The 24,045-nt window shown below is 51.2% G+C and overlaps 1 protein-coding gene across 1 annotated transcript in view; it reads right to left on the bottom strand.

Moving 5' to 3' along the window:
* LOC309794320 (dynein regulatory complex subunit 4-like) overlaps window positions 1-24,045 on the bottom strand; it is an 86,153-nt gene that overhangs the window by 37,456 nt on the left and 24,652 nt on the right. Inside the window, exons 3-10 of the mRNA XM_082605642.1 lie at window positions 9,457-9,543; window positions 7,269-7,466; window positions 6,416-6,622; window positions 4,820-4,874; window positions 4,001-4,206; window positions 3,344-3,511; window positions 2,892-3,068; window positions 972-1,181 (exon numbers count right to left, since the gene is read on the bottom strand). Coding sequence (XP_082461768.1) covers window positions 972-1,181; window positions 2,892-3,068; window positions 3,344-3,511; window positions 4,001-4,206; window positions 4,820-4,874; window positions 6,416-6,622; window positions 7,269-7,466; window positions 9,457-9,543 — 1,308 coding nt within the window. The remainder of the gene's footprint in view (window positions 1-971; window positions 1,182-2,891; window positions 3,069-3,343; window positions 3,512-4,000; window positions 4,207-4,819; window positions 4,875-6,415; window positions 6,623-7,268; window positions 7,467-9,456; window positions 9,544-24,045) is intronic.

Genomic DNA, 24,045 nt, shown 5'->3' with positions numbered 1-24,045 from the left:
CCCACCCTCTCCTGCCCTCCTGTTGCCATCTGAGGCCTGGAACCCAGAAGATCTGCTTCTGTGTGAATGAAGAGCAGGGACAGACAGGGCCCTCCAGCATGGAAGGACCTTCCGTGGAGTCATGGAGGCCAGCTGTGGTCTGTGTCCATCTCCTAGACCCCCAAGGAAACCATACCTGGGGCCACCTCAGGCCTGGCGGCTACAGGTCACCCAACTGCCTAGGATCCCAGAGCCAGGCCACGCTTCCCTAGCAGCACCAAAGTCCCCTTGTCTGTCCTCACCCGTTTTCTTCTGTGGCACGTCCCACCCAGGTCAGGGAGCAGAGGGACAAGGCCAGTTCCAGGTAAGGTCACCGCCAGGGGCATCAGGGCTTCTGCCTGCTGAGCCAGTGGCAGTGGCAACTGCTGTCCTGAGTCCTCAGCTCTCCCTGCTGGCTTGTAGGCACCGAGGCCTCGTCTGTCTTTTTACTGCTGTGCCCCATGCCTGGGACAGTCCCAGCCCAGAGGAAAGCCACACACAACTGCAGACCCACGATTGAACAGATGCTCCAGCCTCTGCTCAGATGTGACTCCCTCTGGGAAGCCTTCCCAGCAGCCATCACAAAGGCCACCCACGGCCCTGCATTCCCCCTGCCACGGCCTCAACCAGCACATCTCAGTGTCCCAGGCGGACGGCGGCTGTGGCCTTGGCTGAGAGGCTAAGGTGGAGTGGGCAGTGGACTCGGGCTCGAAGGTGCCAGGAGGCTAAGGAGGGGCTGGGGAAGACCTCAGAGACACCAGGGCAGAGCCCGGGAACCTGGGGAGCCCGACGGCACACAGAGGCCTGGGCGCTCGGGCCAGGAAACCACAACAGCCCCTCCCCGAGGTGAACTGAGACTCTCCACTGAGGGACGGAGGCTGGAGCACAAGACAGGAGCCCCAACCCGAGCCCAGGCCGCCAGAAGCCCCTCCCCGGGAACCCCCAGGACCAACCTCCACCTTGCGGGACACGAGGGTCAGGGCCGCAGGGTCCAGGTTGGAGGCCGCCAGCACCTCGTTGAACTGCACCTCCTTCTTCTCTACCGCGGTGGCCAGTGCCTGTACCTTGCGCTCCAAGACGAGGTTCTTGAGGCCCACCTTCTGCTGCACCTCCAGGATGGCTGCGGTGAACTTCTGGTACAGCCCGTCCCGCTCCTGCTGCACCTGCGGGATGGGCCCAGTCTTCTCACTGGCAAGAAGCCCCTCCCGGCTCTGCCCCGGGGCCACGGCACAGCGCCTTCACCAGCGCCCGGCCACGGGCAGGTGGGTCTGCATCATCTACACTGCCTGAGCCCCACTCTGTGACCGAACTAGAGATGTGCGGCTGTCCACACCATGGGCGGCAGGAGGAAACATCTCTGGGAAGGTGTCTCAGGAAGCCACAGGGACCCTAGTACGAGCTGCACAGACCCCCAGAGGGGCTGGGGCCAGCCCTGCCCTGGGTCTGGGCAGCAGGCTCAGGACATGATCATCCCCATGAGGTCCAGGGCCTCAGACTCAGCAGTGTTGGGGTGGGGGCCCCTTGGAGGTCCACCCCCTCTGCCAGCCCCAGACCCTGGAACACAGGTCTAGAGCGAGCACTGGAGCCACCCGCCTGTCCACCAAGGACAGTGTCCTTTTCATCTCCTTTAACTTTTAACTGTGCACCATTAAACAATCAAGACTGAGTCGGGGTGTAAAAAGGAAAAAGTAAACACTCCTCAACCCCACTTCCCAGAGGCCACCATCTGAGTATTTGCTGGGACTCCTTCCAGAATGTTCTGCACTGCCGTAGAAACACACATCACTGCTAGGAAGAGGAGAGGGCTGTGCTGAATCCCTGTAGCACCGTGTCTTTCTAACTACAGGATCGTATTCTCAAGATGTGCTTCAATCCAGTCCCCATCCCTCTGCTTTTTAAAACGTGACGAGTCTGGTTTCTTAGGGGCGCTGCCTGCCTCCCCTGCCGCAGATGACATGCAGACGGAAGAGAAGGTGGTAGAGTCCCCTCCCCACTCACGCCACCTTGCAGCGGGGAGCCGCGTCTCCCTGGTTGCCTACGGACCCTCCCCTCAGCTGCCCTCAGCCTCCGGGTCCCTCGGAGGCTTCTTGACGGTGACTAGCTCTGACCGCTTACGGGATGTCCTTTCCACTGTCACAGTCTGCGGCGGTAGCTGTGCTAACGGCTCACACAGAGGGGCGGCTCTGCCCTCGGCCAGGCCCGGGGCCAGACCCCGGGACCTGCAGGCAGGGAGGGCCAACTCTGCAGAAAAGCACGTGCAGTGAGACACCTGCCACCCAATCACATCAGTGAAGACCTGGTGCCGGCGGAAGCGGCCCCTTGGGCACTGTGGGTGGGGTCACAACTCTGAACATCCCTCCTGGCAGACTATCTGCACCCTGAACGTGAACCTTCTCACCCAGCATTTCCCCTGCTAGGAATCGACTTCCCTGAAAGGGATACACAGTTGCACAAAGACAACTTAAAAGGATGCTTGTAACAGCAAAGGACTGAAACAGAGATTTCAAGTGTGACCCGATCGGAGAGACGGCACACAGGCTGAGATGAGAACACGGGCACTCCAGACACCCTCACTTCTGGGAAGCAGTGTCCCTATGCCGGGACACACAAGAGTCTGGGAGGAGAGTCAGGAAGCTCTGACCACTTGTGAGGACCAGCGCACGGCCCCAAGGCCCTCATGTTTGCACCCACAGGCTTCCTTGCAACGCACACATGAAGGTTTGGGACTTAGAAACACACACAGATGAAAAAAGCCCTTCCTTCAAGGGGCCAGGCCACCTCCACGCTTCAGAGGAGAGCCCCAGGGGACAGCCGTGGGCACCACCCACTCCCCACCAGGGACCACCCTCTGAGACCTGGGCCGGCCGCCCAACCGAGAGCCGCGCGGCACGAGGAGGGCCATGGGACCTCCAGCGGCCGGAGCTGGGTGCGCAGCCCAGAACCCAGGCGTCCCAGGAGCTCGCCTGCGTGAAGCGCTGCTCCAGAACCTCGTGCTCCCACTGCAGGCTCTTCAGCTCCTCCTCGGCGACTTTCAGACGGGCTTTCGTGCGCTGGAGAGAAAATGGGGGTGGGGGAGAAAGCCCTCCCGACTCAGGCACCCACACGATGCAGCTCCCAGACCTGAGGGGCTGAGCCACCCATCTCCCAGAACAGGTGCCAGCCTCACGTGCCCCAGGGCCACCAGGCCCAGGAAGGAGGGGCTCAGCGCCCCTGCCCTTCCTGCCCCGAGGGCCAGGCTCCTCTCTGGTCCTCAGGAGATGCCTCCCTGCCCTTCCACGCCCAGGAGGAGGTGCCAGGGAGGGCCAGGAATAGGGCAGAAACCCACCAGCAGGATCTGCTTGTCCCTCTCGTAGCCCCCGAGCTGCTTCTGCATCTTGCTTATCTCGTCCCGAGCCTTCTGCAGGGGGTCTGCCAGGCACCTGTTCTGCGCGCACACCTCCATCATCTCCTTCTCCAGGTGCTTCTCCTTCTTCCGTGCGTCCTCCACCTGCTCCTGTGGGCACGAGGGGCGGGGGATCGGCAGGCAGGATCAGGGGCTGCGGCCTGCAGGACGAGGGCCGCGATCCCCCCTGCCCGCAGACAATGGTCCTGCCGGCATGGTGAGGACCTACATCTGTTTTATGTGTAAACACACAGTATTTTTTCACAGTTTTAACTTATTCTGAATTTTCTAGTACTTCAGCCTCTGTGCAAATTGAGAGATTACACTTTGCTCATGACCCCCAGAGGACATCCTCCACGGCTGCCAGCACTTGGGTGACGATGACGCCCCTGTGGTTCCACCTGACCTTCGACATATCCCAGTGCACACAGGTGTATCACTTCCCTGCCACGTGAGGGTCAGGGCAACAGCCGGACCGCAGCCACGGCTGTAGCGGGCAACACAACTTGTGAGCTTCGATCAAGGGCAGGTGAAGGGCAGGGTCAAATGTTTCTACAAGCAGGGGGGTCGGCCCAAGGGGGCTGGGCACCCCGGCCGCACCTTGAGGGAGTTGATGAGAGCCAGGTTGTTGCGGGTGATTCCGTTGTAATAGTTCCTGATGTCCGTGAAGGCCTCCTTGTGGCGCTGCACAAGCACGCTGATCTGGCTGTTCTTCCTCTCCTCCACCTCATGGATCTCTGTCTTCCTGCGCAGGTCAAGCTCTTCCCTGAGCATCCTGACCTTCTTATCGTACTTGGCCTCGATTTCTGAAAGGCAGCAGCACACAGAGCAGCTGAGCAGAATGCTGGTCCTGTGGCTACGAGAAGGGATGGCAGCCCAGGGCCGAGAACACCCACCAGGACGAAGGCCTCACCAACAAGCTCTGCAGACGGCAGGACGGGGTGGGGACTTTCCCCTGCTCTGCGGCACCAGCACACACACCAGCCTGCCCTCCTTGCCCGTCGCAGGCATTGCTAATCGATCCCTGCCTCAGGGATCCCAACAGCCGAACGTCACCCAGTCCCAGTGGGCTCTAACCACGGCCAGCCAGCCAGACTACGGGCTCTAGTAGTAAACCAAACAGACTTCTGAGGTTGGAGCCTCCGCAGGCCGGGAGACCTGGGCGCTGCCCACGAGGCTGGATGACTACTGCCTGCTTCTAGGTGCCGCTTCGTGCCTGAGGGTGTGGGCCGTCCTCACAGCCTCCCACCTCTCATGGAATAGGGTGTTCTGGGATCCTGAATAGTCCACCAGCCTCGCTTTGCACGTCTGAGCTGTTTTAACTGGTTTATGTGCCCGGTTAGCAAGAGCTGTTGGACAGTCCCTTCCTGACGGGAGGGGCTCTGGGGCCGTCTTACACGGAGCGTGGGAGATGCTGACCTCGCACCTGCCGCTCAAAGTCCTTGCGTATCTTGGTGATCTCCTCGGCGTGTTTCTGCAGAGGGGGAAGTGGTCAGTCACTGGAGGTCAGAGGGGACGGAACAGATGCCGGCCCCTCAGCCCGGCCCCTCACCTCACTGAAGGAAAGCCCGGCTCAGTAAACCTGTGCTGCTTCTGCTGGGCCCCTCACCTCCGAGCTCATGGACCCAACCCGGAATAACAAGGTTTGGTAAATTCCACATTTGATAATGGACGTCCCTCAGCGCAGGTCACCTCGGAGCTGCAGAGAATGCTGACAGACATCCCGGCCCCTGGCCGTGCCCAGCCCTTCCCGCCCTACCCAGAGGCTGGACAGCAGGGGCCAGACCCACACAGAGCTGCCGGCTCCCTGCTGTCGGCTAACCTGCTTTGGCTTAGAATACTGTTACAAATTATTGTAATAGACAGTTATAAATTCTGAATAAAAAGTTTAAATTAGACTCCAGAGCAGTGTTTTCACTCAGAGCAGCACTCTGACCGTGTACCTACTCCACGCCCAAGGCCTCGCGTAAGCAGAGAGCCCGCACCGCTGTACTTGTTGGAAGGCAGCCCACTCTGTGCTTCTGTCAGAAAGGCCAGACCGCCCTCAAGCGTCCAAGACTTCAGCACCCTCAAGCTTCACGGCAAAGTCTGCAGTGTTACTGATTTATTTCTAGATTCAGTTGAGGCTGGGCTGCCTCCAGACATACACAGAGGCAAGTGCACTGACAAAGTCTTTCAACCCACAGCCAGGAACAACCTTTGAAAACCAAAGTTGGACACATCCTCCCTTTGCCCACACCCTCCAGAGGTCCCCGACTCAGTCCTGTCCCCCAGACCCCTCATTTCTCACTCCTGGGGGCCGTGGCACTGGTCCATCCCCAGCCCTTCTCAAGGCCTGGTCTCCCCCAGCCCTGCCTTCCCCCGGCCCTTGCCCAGGTATCACCTTCTCAATGAATTCCCAGAATGCGTAGAAAAATGCAACCACCCTCGTTCCCAGGAACTTCCTGTAGCACTAATGCCCGCAGACCTGCGACACAGGTTTGACAGTTTATTTTGTCTTCTGTCTCAGGGGCAGCCTCTCCATTCTAGACCATCAGCCGTGCGTGGGCAGGCATTTTGTCAGCCCCATCCTCTGTGTCCCCAGAGATCAGAACCGGGCCCGGCGCTTAAGAAGGAATTCCAACCTCCAACTGGAACCCCGCTGCCTCCCTCAGAAAGGACCAAAGAGTCTCAAAGGTCAGCGAGGCACTTGAGAGCACAGCTCACAGGACAAACTGCTGTGGCTGCCAAAGGGCTGGAGGGCTGGTCACTTCAGGGGCCGCACGCACGTCTCTGGGGTCAGGGGTCAGCAGTATGCGGAGAGGGACCCTGAGCTGGCTTTCCCTCTTGGGAAGCCAACCTGTTGCTCAAGCCTGAGACAGAATTCTGTGCCTGGACCCCAAACAGGGCTTGTTTGGCTGCATAATGCTGCTGCTGCTGTTGTTTAATATTGCCAAAATGCAGGAGTTAATATACAGAAATATGAATTCCCAGTTGGAGTGCATCCCTTGGTGCTCATGGCACGCTGGCACCTACCAGCCTCAGCTTCTTCTCCACCAGCTCACCGGCCAGCTCCTGTTCCTTCAGCTCCACCTGCAGCGCCCGCGTCTTCCTGCACAGGGCGCTCTCCTGCGCGCGGCGCTCCTCCTGCGCCAGCTTCATGACCACGGTGCCCTCCGCCTTCATCTCCATCAAGCTGTTCTGATGCTCGTACAGCAAGTGCCTCACCTTCTGCTTATAGACCTGTGGGCGGGGGGAGTACCGCCGCTCACCTGCTCTGCCCACTCACCTGCATGCACATGCCCACCTGCACACACCTCACCTGCACAGGCTCACCTGCATGCACATGCTCACCTGCACACACATGCCCACCTGCACACACCTCACCTGAACAGGCTCACCTGCACGCACATGCTCACCTGCACACACATGCCCACCTACACATACCTCACCTGCACAGGCTCACCTGTACACACCTGCCCACCTGCACACACATGCCCACCTGCACAGGCTCACCTTCACACACCTGCCCACCTACATACACGTGCCCACCTGCACACAGAGGCTCACCTGCACACACATGCCCACCTGCACACACCTTACCTGCACAGGCTCACCTGCACGCACATGCTCACCTGCACACACATGCCCACCTGCACACACATGCCCACGTGCACACACCTTACCTGCACAGGCTCACCTGCACGCACATGCTTACCTACACACACATGCCCACGTGCACACACATAAAAAATACCCTCAGGTTCCCCACGTCAAGGACACAAAGGGCTGTGACTCCCAGAAGCAAAGCGAGACAACGCCCCTGGCCCCCGGTCCGGCTCCTCTGCCCACATGGCAGCTCCTGTGGGGACAGGCCAGCCCCACTCACCTTGATCTCCACCTGGTGCCTCTCCGCAGCCTCCTCCATCTCCCGGTCTTTGTTCCTCAGCTCAGCCTTCTTCTCCTCCAGCTGCCTCCGCGTGATCTCCCAGAAAGTGTGGATCTTGTCCCGCTCCAGCTGGAAGAAGTTGCGCTCGGCCCGCTCGCGGTCCAGCTCCTCCCGGATGCGGCCAATGTGTTCCTCCACCTGGTGGGCAGAACAGGGCCCGTGAGGCGGCCCAGTCGGGTGTGGGGCGGGGCGGGCCACCTGCCGCCAGGGGAGGGTGGACGGAGAAAGGCCAGGAAGGAAGAGGGAGGGGCTGCTCTCACCTCAGAGTAAGTCAGAGCTAAAAGTGAGAAGTTAAAGCAGGGAGCTGGGAAGGCTCGGGGACAGGGAACGTGCAGCAAACAGCAGAAATCTCTTGTATTTGGCCAAGAGTCATAAAATGATGATATGCTTTTATTCCTTCCTGGGGATTTACACTAAAGAAATTTCTCAAAAGAACACAGGAGCTTTCCGCTTAAAGATATTAGCTACACCATTATTACAACAGCAAAAGAATTAAAAAGGAAATGATCTAAGATGCTTTTCAGTAGGAGGATGGTTGGGAACTCCCTGGCGGTCCCGTGATGAGGACTCCGTGCTCTCACTGCTGGGGCCCGGGTTCAATCCCCGGTCGGGGAACTAAGATCCCGCTAGCCACACAGCGCGGCCAATAAATAAATAAATAAATAGGAGAATGGTTGAGAAATTAGAGTATATCAGCTAGAGGGTTATATGGCCCAACAACACAAAGATATGAGAATGATGTAAATATGTTCACAAAACAATGCAAAATGTAAAAAGAAGTTCACCTTTAAAGATATAGGTTAAACAAAAAATATACAAAACCAGTAGACCCGAAACAGTCAAGATGGTTTGGTCCAGAGCCAAATGCAAATCTGCAAATAGGTTAAAGAAAAACCAAAAAACAAACAGGGCCACCAGGCCGGGGCGGGGCTGGGCTCCCCAGGAGGGAGGTCTACAGTGGGGTCTACTGTGTCAATCAGACAAAGGATCTAAGCCAGACTTCTCCCAACTCTGACTGGCTCACGCTGGACGTTCCACCACTCGATATCTAGATTTCTTATAAATATCTAGATTTCAAGCTTCTCTTCAAACCTCAGCAAACAGACAGCTCTGGAGCCCAGGGCCCACAGGTTAATATGCAGCGAACTGGCCGCAGCTGCCCTGAGTCTCTCACTCCTGCCTGGGCCCTGGAAGCTTCCCAGGTGTCCACGCCTGGAACACCGGACAGCAAGGCTCTGCTCTGCAAGACTGGCCACTGCCATATCACAGTTCTGTCCCCACCGGACAGGAGGAAATGGGGAGCCAAGAAACAGCCTGACGGCTGGGGCAGCGCGGTGGGTAAGCCGTTCACGCGGCAGCCTGGGGACCTTTCCAAAGTGCAACCTGACCCACCACCCTCTGCGGACACTGCCGACAGGCTCCCTGCCTGTGACACAAAGCCTCTCCACTGCTGTTCAAGGGCCTCGGCCCAGCTCTCCAGCTTCAGGTCTTATGCCTGTTTCAGTCACCTTTCATTTCCTTATCTTAAAACCACCAAAAGTAAGTAAGGGTCATTAAGGCTCACAGGAGTGCATGTCAGACGCTCCCAGACCACACTTGCTCCCACAGTTTGCACACGTTACAGGTCTCAGGAGCCTTGTAATTGAAATTGTAATTATATAACCATGTTCTCTAGCCCTTAAGTTCATCAAAATGAACAAGTGGCCAAAAATAATTCACAGTGTTTAATGGTAAATGAAACAAATGAGAATGCTCTAGGTGTATGTACTATGATAACAGCTCTGTAAACATCTGGTGCCTACAAAAGACAAGAATGAAAGAAAACCCAGAAAACTTAAAACAGCTTTTATATCAGAAAGACATTTCCTTCCAAACTCCTACTACCCTATAAAAAAGTTCACCCATGTGCCTGTACCGCGTTGTTTTACAACACGTGCTGTGCTTGGGCGTGCAGGCGTGGGAGGGGCGTATCCTCGTTTGGGCAGGGCAGCAGGAGCCAGGCTGAGGGGAGGTGCACGCGGAAGCGGGGGCAGCGGTCTGAAAGAGGCTCCTACGAGAAGCCCGGAGTAGCAAACCCATCCCACACCCTGACCCAGCGCTGGTCCGAGGCTCAGGCCAGCCCGCTCACCTGTTCCTTGCTCATGTCCTCCGGAGCAAGACCATCAACAATCGGGGTACCTTTGGCTTTCCCTTTCTTCCCTTTCTTTTTGGGCACCTTTGGTTGAAGAATAGATGGTTGGGTTAGAGTTCACCTTCTGGCTGGCTTATTCCCTCCTGGGGCCGCTTGGGAGAGGAATTCCTGTTCTGGAACGTCCAACTGACTGCCCGCTGTCTCCTGCTTCCACCCAGACCACATCACTCTGCCCTAAGGTTCCCCACCGTTAACCACAGACACATTCTGTTGATACCTTTGGAGCAGCAAGGAGAAATCTGCCTTCTCAGCAGAGAATATTGTTTTCCCTCAGAAAGGAAAGGAGGGAAACTTGTTCCTTAGTATATAGCAGAGACCTCCTTGGTGTGGATGCAAAATCTACTCGGCCTCAAAAAGGAAGATTCCCCAGTACCACACTGTCAAATGTTATCCCACTGGCTATAATGCTTGGCAAGCACCATAAAGAAACCTGCAATCAGCTGTTCAGTGAGTGTAGGAAGAAGTGCCTCACAGCAACAATCAAAGCTGGCAAGATGAGGGTTCCTTCCTTCAAAACACAAAACCTCAGAGAACCCTGGTGGAGGGAGCCAGAGCAGATTGTGGTGCTCACTGTGGGCTCTTTCAATGGGGCAAGGCTGCTTTTAACAACTTCAACAAGGTGCCAGACGAGACCTTCCACCCTCACTCCAGGGCTTACTTACAAGCAGCAACGTCCGTCTAACCCTGTCTGTGCTCACCGTCTGGAGGGCTGCAGGGGAGTCGCTAACCAGCCTCCAGCTTCCTCTCGGGTCCCTTCTAAACTCAGCTCCCCACTCGGGCCAAAGAGGTCCATTTGATTTGAGGTCACGTGGTTTCCCCTTCCCAGGACTCTCCACTGCCCCACTCAACAAAACAGTGCTGGGGAGACAGCGGCAAGGACAACAGACATACCTACTCTTCCTGGTGACGTTCTAGGGCAGGAGTCAGATGACAAACAGAGAACAGAGACATGGTGCCGAGAGGAGGAAAGCAAGAAGGCGGGAGAAAGGTGCTGTGGGGAGGGGGCGGGGAGGGCTGCGGGTGCATTTTTAGTGAAAGTGGTTGGGGCGGCCTCATAGAGAAAGGGGAGTCTGAGTTGATGTGCAGGAGGTAAGGGAAGGAGTGATTCAGACACCCAGGGAAGGGTGGTCCAGGAAGAAGGAACAGCAGATGCAAAGGTCCTGTGGCAGAAACATGCTGGGGTTGCTTGAGCAACAGCAAGGAGGTGAAGCGGGGTTGAGGAGACGATCAGGGTCAGCCACAGAGGGCCTGGTGGGCCATGGTGAGGACTCGGGCTTTTATTCTGGGTGAGTCCAGGGACGTGATCTGACTTGGGTTTTCACAGGATCCCTCCGGCTGCTGAGTGGAGAAAGAATTGCACGAGGCAAGGATGGGAGCAGGGAGCCCAGAGAGGTGGCAATGGTGGCAGGGGAAGAGGCGAAAAGTGGTTGGAGTCTGGATTTGATGGCAAAGCAATAGGGTCTGCAGACGGATTGACCAGGAGGTGTAGGGGAAAGAGCAGAGTCAAGGGCCCGCTGGAATTTGAGCCGGACAGCAGGGCAGAGCAGCTAAAAGTGGGCAGCCAGGCAGGATGTGAAATGCACACGCACCCTTACACCAGCTCTCCTGGATGATCAAGCAGCTGCTCCAGCTAAGGCCATTTCTCACTAAGGTATACTGATGGTCCCAAAGCTACTAATTATGTTATTAGGAGAGGGGTTGGCCTCCCACCCAGGACAAAGCAGGGAGGGCTGCTGCTCAGAGCCTCAGAGACAAATAGCTGAGATATGCAAGGCCTTCAAATCTTCCTCACCCAGCAGCTCTTTGTGTGTCTTGTTTCAGAATCTGGCCTTTCCCCAAAGTCTAAACTGAGATTGGCAGTTTACATCTGACTTTGAATCCTTAAACCATCTGGGGGTATATGGTGTAAGGTAGGGATCCCATTTCATCTCTTTCCAAATGAATGACTAGTTTTTGGTCCCCAGCTTGGTTTATTAAGTCTCTCCCTCCCCCATCAATGTGACCACTGGCCACTTTGGCCTCAGACCACATGTCCATATCTTGCCTGGCTCTCATCCTGGGCTCTCTGTTCTTTTCCATTGGTAAAATGTCAAATTCTATTTATTCCCTAATCTCGGAGATAAAACATATTCAGCTGGACGGGTAATCAATACATGGATTGATGCTGGGCAGAAGGTGATGGATAGTCCAGGCAGCAAGGTGCCTCAGAAGGGTACAAGGTCCCCAAAGCAGAGTCCGTGATGTCCCGTTGCTTGACAATACATTCTCGAGTAACTTGACTTATATATCATGTTATCAACTTTTAATGAAACTATCTTCACAAGAAGAGACAGAAGGCATAAGAAAGTACTAACAAAGAAACCAAAAGGTTACAAATCATAATCTACAGACACAAAAGGTCACATATCGTATGATGCCATTTCTAAGAAATGTCCAGAAAAGGTAAATCCATAGAGACAGAAAGCAAATTAGTGGTTGCCAGGGGCTGGGGGGAGGAGAAACAAAGAGAAACTGCTTAATGGGTATAGGGTTTCCTTTTGGGCAAACGAAATTATCCTAGATAGGTGGGTTGGCAGGAAACTAGATAGAGGTGATGGTTGCATAACATTATTAGCGTACTAAAAGCCACTGAACTGTGCACTTTAAAATGGTTAACTTTTTTAAATTGAAGTATGGTTGATTTACAATGTTGTGTTAGTTTCAGGTGTACAGCAAATTAATTCATATATATATATATATATAATTTTTCAGTTGCTTTTTCCCTTATAGGTTATTACAAAATATTGAGTATAGTTCCCTGTGCTACAAAGTAGGTCCTTGTTCTTTATCTCTTTTATATATAGTAGTGTGTATCTGTTAATCCCAAACTCCTAATTTATCCCTTCCCCCTCAAAATGGTTAATTTTTATGCTATGTGAATGTTATGTCAAAAAAAGAAAACACAGTTAACGCAAGCAGAAAATAAAGACAATGGTCCCGTTCCTATTGTAAGCTGTTCCTATTGTAAGCTCTTTTTAAGCCACATTAAAAAGTAAAGTCAGGGACTTCCCTGGTGGCGCAGTGGTTAAGTATCTGCCTGCCAATGAAGGGGACTCGGGTTTGAGCCCTGGTCTGGGAAGATCCCACATGCCACGAAGCAACTAAGACTGTGTGCCACAACTACTAAGCCTGCGCTCTACAGCCTGCGAGCCGCAACTACTGAGCCCACGTGCCACAACCACTGAAGCCCGTGTGCCTAGAGCCCATGCTCCGCAGCAAGAGAAGCCACTGCAATGAGAAGCCCGCGCACCGCAAGGAAGAGTAGCCCCCGCTCACCGCAACTAGAGAAAGCCTGCGCAGCAACGAAGACCCAACACAGCCAAAAATAAAGAAAAAAGAAAAAAAAAAAGTAAAATCAGTGATGTTTTCAGCAGAACTGGCAAAAAGCTGAATGAAACTTTAATTATCAAGAACATCATTCAAAATAGAGCCTTTAGGTTTTATCATTAGTAATGACTATTGATAAATATAATGCTATGTAAAATGTTTGATTTTTTAAAATCTTCCTCACCTGTTTTTAATGTACATTTTTATGTATTTTTTTATAATGTACCAAAGTGGAGTCATGTACGTATACAGTTTATAAAAAACAGGTGACAGTTAAGGCCTGGACTTTGGAACCAGACCTTCTGGGTTCAAATGCCACTTAACTGATGTGTGACCTCAGGCGAGTCACTTCAGTCTCCCTTTCCCTATAGTTTCTTTCTCTATAAAATGGGATTAAAAGTAGTGCCCACCTCAGAGGGTTGTGAGGATTAAAATGAATGGATGCATGTAAATAGATATGCATTAGGCACATGCTTACCATTTTTACTGCCAGGAGTGTAGAATCACAAGTATTGTGGTCTCCACCAGGCGATCAAGGTCAACATCAGCCATGATAAGTCAAGTGCATACTATGTACCTTTGATGTGATAAGATGGGAAGGGCACTTTATCTCTGTGGTCTTCCTCCCAAACCCCTAACCCCTTATCTAATCATGAGAAAGACATCAGACTAATCCCGAGAGAGGCACATTCTCCAAAATCCCTGGCCAGAAGTGCCCCAAAATGTCGAGGTCATCAGAAGTAAGGAAAGTCTGAGAAACTGTCACAGCCAAGAGAGGTCTAAGGAGACATGACGATGCAATGTAATGTGCTGTGCTGGGTGGAGTCCTGGAACAGAAAAAGGACATTAGGGGGAAACTAAGGAAATCTGAATCAGTTCTGGAGTTGGGTTCATAGTGATGTTGGTTTTTCGCTGTGACAAACATCAACCAGGTTCTATCCCCTCTGTCCCCCTGATTCTGCCCTGGTTCTCCTACAATCTCATCCCCACATGGTGACCAAAGGGATCATGTTAGAATGCAAGTCCGCGCACACGTCCCTCCTCTGCTCGGAGCTCTCCCATGGCTCCTGCCTCACTCTGAATCAAAGTCCAAGTTCTTACTGTGTCCATCTGCCCCCATCCCACCTCTGCCCTCACCTCTCACCCCCTCTCCCTCCTTCACTCCCCTCCACCCACACCAGCCTGCTCCATATTCCTCCAATGCACCAGGCACACACCTGCCTCAGGACCTTTGCACCAGATCGGTGAGGCTCAACCTGATTCTGTTGGCAGTCGTGATCCCCAGCCCCTCACCCAGCATGTCCACCTCCCTCTCCTGCTTTGCTTTACTTCAGAGCTCCGATTACTAGCTCACGTGTGACTCTGATTTGTCTTATCTATTGCCTGGCTCTGCAAGGAGGGTGTGAGCCCAGTTTTCAGTCTGTTTTGTTCCCTCTGTGTAAACATGGACTGAATGACAGAGGGGGACCGTTCTCCGTGGTCACAGCTGATTCTGAACAGAGTAGGTGTGTGACCAGGTTTGGGGGTGGGCGTGGTGGGCAGGGGGGGCACATCACAGGCTGACCAGGGACCCATCGGGCAGGGCTCACAATGGGGGACTGGCCACTGGGATGAGAGCAAGGCCCAGGGGCCCAGAGGGAACCTGTCAGGGGCAGATGGGAGAGGAGGTGAAAGGTCACAGGTGGGGGAGGGGTGAAATTGGGCCCCACCACAGAAAGCTGCTCAGAGAAGGGAGAACTGAGCAGAGGTGCTGATGGGGCCGATGCCATAGAGAACGTCTCAGAGACAGACACGGAGAGAGAGAGGAGGTGGGCGCATCTTCCCAGGACAGTGGGGGGATGCTCCACAGGACTTACCCACCCGCCCCACCCTGCACACCAACCCAGGAGGCAAATTAAGCCAATCAGTCTACACCAGTGGCTCCTGCCCCAAATGCCAGGAGCCACCCCAATATGGAAGACAATAAAAACTCCAGGCAAGTGTGCAGAATGTGTACAGACACCACCCGGATGAACCCTGTCAAGCTGGTTAGGAACCCTCCACAGGGACAGGACGCCCAGACAACGCCCGCATCCCCACCGACATCGTGGACGGCTCGTTCACAGGTGCTGTGGAAGAGAACATCTCTCAAGTCCACAGAGCAAGAGTTAAAGAACCAACACCAGCAGCAGGGACTGCCATGATGGCTTTCAGCCCTCACTCAGAAAGGAGGGTTCTAGAACATGCGATGGGGGGGCACACCTCCATCAAGAAGGGAGGGGAGTCTACAGATAATTTCTACCTGGCATCACACAGAGCCTGGGGCTACTCTAATTCCACCCTTATGAATAATGGGGCAGATGTAGAACATTCAAGAATGTTCACAGCACCCTTGAACCAACCCAGATGTCCATCAACGGAAGAATGCATGAATACGCTGCAGTCCATCACATAATGGAATACTACACAGCAACGAAAAAGGAACAAACTACTGGTATGTACAACATGGAATCATCTCACCAACATCGTGTTGAGTGAAAGAAAACACCACTGTACAGTTTCATGTGTAGAGTACACACCCACTTTTAACTATGGAGTTAGAATCAGGATGGTGGTTCCCTGGGGGTCGGAGGGGTGGGGGGCAGATGGAGGGGCCAGAAAGGGTTGGGGCATCTTTTGGGAGGAGGTCATGTTCTGGGCGTTTTTTGTGTGTTTTGTTTTTAAATCTGGGAGCCAGTTACATGGGTGTGGCCAATGTGCAAAAAATTCATCCAACTGGACATTTATGATGGGTGCTCTTTTCTCCATGTTGTAATTCCAAAAAAAGTTCCCCCAAAGGGGGAGAAGACAGAAGAATACAAAATAACTGCCTTCCTCATCTACTACTGGTAGAATGTAACATGGTGTGATTGCGTGGGAAACAGTCTGGCAGCTCCTCGAAGGGTTAAACAGAGTTACCCTATGACCCAGCAATTCCACTCCTGGGTACATTACCCAGGAAACATGAAAATATGTATGCACTGAAAAACATGTACACAAATGTTCACAGCAGCATTATTCATAATGGCCAAAAGGTAAAAGCAATCCAAATGCCCACTAACTGATGGATGGAGAAACAAAATGTGGTCCATCCACACAACGGAATATTACTCAGCCACGAAAAGGAATGAAGCACTGACACATGCTACAGCATGGATGAACAGAGAAACCATCATGCCAAGTGAAAGAAGCCAGGCACAAAAGACCACATATTATATGATTCTCTTTATATGAAATGTCCAGAATAGACAAATCCATAGAGACAGAAAGTACATCAGTGGTTGCCAGGCCTGGGATGGATGGGAGTGGCGGGGGAGGGTGATGGCTCAGGGGCACAGTGTTTATTTTGGGGGTGATGAAAATGTTTTAAATTGAAATGGTGATGGTTACACATCTCTGCGAATGTACCATAAACCAGAGTCGTACATTTTAAATGGCTGAATTGTATGATACGTGAACTGAAGCTCAATAAAGCTGTTTTAAAAAAAAGTAACTGTGAGAGCGTTAGTTGATCATCGCTAGGCGGAAGACACGTTTTCTACTCTTCTGTATGAACCCTCTATTTCAAAATTAAAAAAAAAAGAAAACTAGCAAACATGTACTGACCACACCCAGGCACTTGATTATTCCCATTTTACAGAATGAAAATTGAGGCGACACCCCCCTGAGCATGCCCCAGGTCACAGAGTAGGTCTGCCTGGAAGCCGGGCTTTGGGTTGTTAAGTGGCTGGGTCCTCCCGATACCCTGCTGGTTCTAGGGGGCAGAAGCATGAGAGACTGCTTTTGGGGTGTGGCTGGGACAGACCTTCCAGCCCTCTCCCCTGAGCATTTGCTTCAGCAAATGCCTCCTACTGCTTTGCTGAAATCATTCCTTCCTTCAATTCAAAAATCAATAAATATTTCCCAAACCCACATTATGCCTGAATTTCTTCAGCGGCCTCCTCAACAGTCTCCCCACCCCCACTCCCAGTCTAGGGATCTGGTTTGATCCTGAGTCACCTCCTGTCCCTCCTCTGCCCTGAATCCGAGCAGAGTTCTTGTTTCACTCGGAGTCAAAGCAAACTCCTCACTGAGGCCCACCAGGCCACATAGGAACTGGCCCTGCTCCCACTGCCCCCATTCCCTGCCCTCCCTCCTTTTTCCACTCAGCTCCAGCGACATGGGCCTCCTCAACTTTCTTCTCCCTTGCCTGTCTGTCCAGGGCCACCTGGCAGGGGACTGTTCCCAGTTTCTTTTGGGGGGGAATGAAAATGTTCAAAAATTGATTGTGGTGATGGTTGTACAACTCTGTGAATATACGAAGAGCCACTGGTGAATTGGAGGGTATGCAAATTACATCCCATAAAGTCATTTAAAGAGAAGCACCAGAGGAGGCATAAGGTGGGAACAGGGATGCCAGGGTGCTTGCAGAAGAGACAGGGTGGTCTTCAGAGGTATCTGGATTGGGATGTAGGCTGGTGGGGGGAATCACCACAGTGGCACATCAGCTGGGGGGCTTCAGTTAGCTGCCCGCCACTTGGAAAGCCAGCAGGATCTCTGAAAAGACCCCAATGTGGTGACTTTGTCAACTTTACAGAACACACCAACTGCAAATAACAAGAATGGACTCACATGTTGTGAGAAAATGTTCACAACACATATATCAGACCAGGACATATATTCAGAATATATAAAGAAATAACTACAACACAATAAGAAGACCAACAACCCAATTTAAAAACGAGCGAAAGGAGACCTACAAATGGCGCATAAGCCAATGAAATATTCGACATCTTTAGTCATGAGGGAAATTTCAATTAAGGCCATAATGACACCACTACATACCCATTTGAAAATTTATAAGACTGATAACAGCAAGTGGTGGTGAGGATGTGGAGCAACTGGAACTCTTATGCATGGCTGGGGGTGATGTTAAATGTTCCGGCCACTCTGGAAAATGGCTTGACAGTTTCTAATAAAGTTATACATATCCTCATCCAACCCAGCCATTCCACGCCTAGGTATTTACCCGAGAGAAAGGATGGCATATGTCACACAATGATTAGTACCCGAATGTTCAAAGCAGCTTCATGTGTAATGGCCAAACACTGGCAACAGCTCAAAGGTGCACCCACAACCAAAGGGATAAACAGATTGCAATGTATTATACCTGCACAATGGAATTACTGCACAGCAACAAAAAGGAACGAACCACTAAGATGCGCAACATAGATGAACCTCAAAATCACTGTGCTGGGTGGCAGGAGCGAGACACCAAAGAATACAGGCTGTGTGATTCTACTTACATCAAACGCTAGAAAATGTTCTGTGCCTTGACTGGGAAGGCGGTTACACAATAGTACTGATTTGTCAAAATGCATCCAAGAAGTACCCTTAAAATGGATGTATCACTTGGGGGGAGGGATAAATTAGGAATTTGGGATTAACAGATATACACTACTCTATATAAAATAGATACACAAGAAGGACCTACTGTATAGCCCAGGGAACTACACTCAATACCTTGTAATAATCTATAATGGAAAAGAATCTGAAAAAGAATATATATATATGGGGCTTCCCTGGTGGCGCAGTGGTTAAGAATCCGCCTGCCAACGCAGGGGACACAGGTCGAGCCCTGGTCTGGGAAGATCCCACATGCCATGAAGCAACTAAGCCTGTGTGGCACAACTTCTGAACCTGTGGTCTAGAGCCCGCGAGGCACAACTACTGAAGCCAGTAGGCCACAACTATTGAAGCCCAAGCGCCTGGAGCCTGTGCTCCAAAACAAGAGAAGTCACCACAATGAGAAGCCTGCGCGTAGCAACGAAGACCCAATGCAGCCAAAAATAAATAAATGAATGAATGAATGAATGAATGAATAAATAAAAGAATATATATATGTATAACTGAATCACTTTGCTGTACACCTGAAACATGGTAAATCAACTACACTTCAATTTTAAAAATTAAATTAAAAACATTTTAAATGGATGTATCACATTAAATATAAATTATATCTTAATGAAGTTCATTACAAAACAAAAACAAAAACAGACTCCAACTCCAGACTGCCTGGTTCAAACTGTGGCTCCACAAGTTACCAGCTGTGAATTGGGGCAAGTACCTTCACTTCCCTGCCTCAGGACCTTTGCACTTGCTGTTCTCTGTCAGGAACACCCTTCCTGCAGATAGCTACGGGGCTTCCAGCTCACCTTCTTCAGGTCTTTGCTCAAATGTCACATTTTCAGCGAGGGCAGGTTAAAATGACCACTCGCACCACCAGCCCTCTCCACCCACTTTCCCTTTTGCTCCACTGCATTCAGTACCTTCTGATGAGTCCTATCATGGGTCTCCCCCACCAGCCAGCCGGTCCCCAGACAGTGGGGATTTTTGTCTTGTTCATGCTATATCCCCCCTCCTAGAATAGTGCCTGGCACACAATGCGCACTTAGTAAATAACTGCTGAATAAGTGAGCTAAGGGATACATGTTACTCCCATTTGGGGATGTGAATTGCAAAATGCTCAATAAGTATCTAGTCAAGGTAAGAAGGAGAAAGCACAAGGGAAGATGGAAAGAAATGGGCTTCACCACTAACCTCAAGGATCTGAAGCTCAGAGAGGCGAACGCACTGGCCCCAAGTCACACAGCAAGGAAGGGGTGGAGCTTGGGTCCCCACTGGGCAGGCTGACACCACCAACTACCTACACTGCACACTGCATGCTGCCCCAGAGAAGGGCATGAGCCCAGACCACCATGAAGCCCAGATTCCCTCCCCCGAATGACAGGCAGCAAGAAGGATTGGCGGTCTCTGTACACAAAGACTACTCAGTCAAGACAGAGAAAGCAGGGGCAGAGAAAACAGGCAGGGAAGAGGGAAGGAGAGTGTTTCGGGGAAAATTAAAGACAAGCCAGTGAAAACCAGTGGTCCCATCCGCCAAGTGGAAACAGAGATGAGAATTTAGATGCACACCCCCACCCCATTTAAAGATGTTCAACATCATTAGCCATTAGAGAAATGCAAGTCAAAACCATAATGGGGGGTTTCCCTGGTGGTGCAGTGGTTAAGAATCCACCTGCCAATGCAGGGGACACGGGTTCGAGCCCTGGTCCAGGAAGATCCCACATACCACGGAGCTACTGAGCCCGTGCGCCACAACTACTGAGTTTGCGCTCTAGAGTCCACGTGCCACAACTACTGAAGCCCACGCACCTAGAGCCCGTGCTCCGCAACAAGAGAAGCCACCGCAATGAGAAGCCTGCGCACCACGACGAAGAGTAGCCCCCGCTCACCGCAACTAGAGAAAGCCCATGCGCAGCGACAAAGACCCAATGCAGCCAAAAATAAACAAAAAAATTTATAAAAAACAAAACATAATGGGATACCACCTCACACCCAGTAGGATGGTTATGTTAGAAGAGAAATTGGAATCCTCATGCATTACTGGTGGGAAAGTAAACTGGTGCAGCCGCTGGGGGAAAAAGTCTGGCAGTACCTCAATAACTGAACACAGAGTTATCATTTAACCCAGGAATTCCACTCCTAGGTATAGACCCAAGAGAATTAACATACATCCACACAAAGACTTGTGCACAAATGCCCATACCAGCATATTGACAAGAGACAAAAAAGTGGCAACAACCCAAACGTCTATCAATGGATAAATAAAACCTGGTATATTCATAAAATAGAACATTAATCAGCCAGAAAAAAGAATGAAGCACCGATCCATGCTACGACATGGACGAACCTTGAAAACATTATACTCAGTGAAAGATGCCAAGGACAAAAGACCACACACATACTGGATGATTCCATTCATGTGAAATGTCCAGACAGGCAAATCTATGGAAACAGAAAGTAGATTAATGGTGATCACGGGCTTGTAGTAGGGAAGGAGGGCTGGGGGAAATGAGGAGACATCTCATGGAAATGGGATTTCTTTTGAGGGTGATGAAAATATTCTAGAATCAGATAACGGTGATGGTTGTACAACCTTGTAAATATACTAAAAACCACTGAACTGTATACTTTCAAACAGTGAATTTTATGGCATGTGAATTACATCTCCATAAAAAAAAGTAATTAAAAAAAGCACATCCCTTGATGATACCAAATGACCGTAATTTTTACTAGGTTTGACAATGTCATTGTGGCTATGTAAGAAAATGCTTAGTTTTGCTTTTTAAATACACACTTGAGTTTGTAGAATTAAAATGACAGGAGATCTGGGATTTGCTTTAAAATATTGATACTTCAACAGCAACAAAAAAGATATCGATACAAGCAAGTGTGGCCAGATCTCCATCTATGGAACCTGGGGATAAGTAAGGAGGGTTCATTATGCAGTTCTCTCTAATTTTGTATACAGTTGGAATTTTTCATTAATAAATTTTATTTTCTTCTGCACACCCTTTGCCCCAGCAATTCCACCTCTGGGCTTTTAACTTACACGGTACTCACATTGCTTGCATTCATGCAAATCAACAGTGGTACACACGGTACCTCACTGTAGTCTTGTTTGTGATAGCCTAGAACTAACCTAAGTGTCCAGCAGATGGGGACTGCTTCAGCAAGCTAGGGCCCTCCAATGGAATAAATACCATGCAGCTGAGAAAGACACAGAACTTGACAAGTTAGAACCTCCAGGATATATCATTAAAAGCTAAAGGCAAAGGGCAGAACAGTGTTAGAATAACTTGTCATTAGTGCCTTAAAAAATGGGGGGAGGTAGGGCATGAAGAGAGAGGGAGGGAGGGAAGGAGGGGGAAGGAGAGAGAGAGAGAGGGAGAGATGCTTACACATGCACAGAATGTCTGTTTGAAAAGAGGCCCCCAAACTCTAACCATTTATCTCTGGGAAGAGGATGTGGGTACAGATAGCTGGGAGGTGGGAGAGGGAGGGAGACTTTTGACTAGAAATCTCTGATATTATTCGAGTTTTCTACTTGGGTGCGTTGTTCCTATTTAAAAAAAAGAAAAAAAGAATTTTTAAGCCCCAAAGAAAAGCTGTTTCCTACATGTGGCCCTGTCCCCACACATCTCCCCTGGGGCTGGATTAGTAGGATCAGGTTGTCCCCTCTGTTCCCTCCCAGGGGTGGGAGGCCAGGCAGGGCTGAGGCGTTCCTGCTGGGAGAGCAGAACCGCCCTGTGGGACTGCCCAGGGCTCCCTGGAAAAGATTTCCAGACTCCTAAGCCCTGGGCTGAGGCTGGGGGAGGAGGAGATACAACACAGGAAGAACAGGAAGACTAGGAAGAGAAAGGAAAAGAGGAAGGGGAGCGGGGGAGGGAGAGAGGGAAGGGAAAGCCTGTGTACCTGTAAGCACACAAAGGAAGAACAGGCCTGGGCAGGGGGTGGCTGGAAATGCCATCTTCCACCTCAACTGAAGAAACAGCCACCAAGTAGCTTTATTCATAGTTGACAAAAAGTGGAAACAACCCAAATGTCCACCAATTGACAAGCGGATAAACCAGATGCGGTACATTTGTACAACAGAATATTATTCAGCCATAAAAAGGAATGAAGCACTGATCCATGCTACAACATGGATGAACCTTGGAAACAATACATGAAATGAAAGCAGCCAGAAACAAAAGACCACATCTTGCACATTTCCATTTGTACGAATGTTCAGAAAAGGCAAATCCCCAAAGACAAAGTAAATTAATCGTTGCCAGGGATTAGGGGAAAATACACAGGGTTTCCTTTTGAGTGAAATTGTTCTAGAACTAGATTGTGAGGATGGTTGCACAACTCTGTAAATGTACTAAAACCCACTGAGTTGTACGCTTAAAGGGGAGAAATTAATGGCATGCAAATATCTCAATGTTTAAAAAGAAAAAAAAAAAAGGAATGAAGCTCTGACACATGCTACAACATGGATGAACCTTGAAAACACACTGCATGAAAGCCAGACCCAAAAGGCCGCATAGTGTAGGGTTCTATTTATAGAAAATGTCCACAACAGGCAAATTCATGAGACAGAAAGCAGGTTAGGGGTTGCCAGGGGCTGGATGGAAGGGGGAATGGGGAGCAACTGTTAAGGAGACGGGGTTTCCATTTGGGGGGATGAAAATGTCCTGGAACTAGATTGTGGGGATGGCTGCACAACTCTGCAAATGTACCAGAAAACCACTGAACTGTATGCTTTAAATGGGGGAATTTTATGGTATGTGAATTATATCTCAATAAAGCTCCTCAAAATTTTAAGCAAGCAAAAACGGAAGGAAGGGAGAAAGGGAGGGAGGGAGAGAGGGAGGGAGGGAGGGAGGAAGGAACTGGTCACATGGCCCATCCCCACCCCCACCCCCACCCCCACCTGGACCATGACTCCCAACCTGCACTTACCAGGCTGCACATCCTCCCAGAATATGTTCCCTCAGCACGGCCCCCGCCCCCTCAAACGCATGGGGCAGCGCCGGGACCCCCGCCTCCAGCCCTGGATGAATTTCCTGGGTGCCCTCCATGACCCAGGTGGGACACCCCCAGCACGGCCCTGGGTCACCTCCCTCTGTACCCACTACTGGCCCTGGGATGGGGGCACCATGTGTGAGAGGTGAGTATGAAGCTTTAGCCTCTCATTCCATCCACCACACCCCGCCCCCCAACCCCACCAAAGCCAAAAATGAGCAAGAAAACACAGAAACCACAGAGGCATGTGAAATGTGCTGGGTTTGTAGAATTTTCTAAGTGTGTAAAGTGCTGATTTCGGAGGCAGAAATACCTTTATACTTCAAAACACAAAACCAAGCAAACATAGAAACCTTTAGACTTCAACAAAAAGTGAAAACACACACACACATAGCAAATCAGGCCAGAGGGACCTGAGGGAACCCCCCCTCTGCCCCACCACGCTCTGCGGTGCCTTGGGAGATTAAGTTGGTTAGGAGGTGAGATTTAGCACTGTTATTTCAGCAGGGGGGACAGAAAAACCCACACAGTTCCTAAGCGATTCTTTTATGAAATAATAATCTATAGACATATGTTCTCACGTCAAGCAACCAAGCTATTGATTCCACAGAATTCCTGGGAACAGCTTTCCCAGCTCGGTTCTCTCCCTCCCACCCGACCCCCACCCAGACCCTCTCTTACAACACCTGGTGGACAATTCACCTCCCCAAAATGCTGATGAGCGGAAGCTGCTTTCCCACTGGGCAGGGA

Source organism: Mesoplodon mirus (genome assembly GCF_964341445.2).
Source record: "Mesoplodon mirus genome assembly, chromosome: 19".
NCBI lineage: Eukaryota > Metazoa > Chordata > Mammalia > Artiodactyla > Ziphiidae > Mesoplodon > Mesoplodon mirus.
Note: the sequence above shows the minus strand (reverse complement) of the source record. Positions and strands in the feature narration are given on the sequence as shown.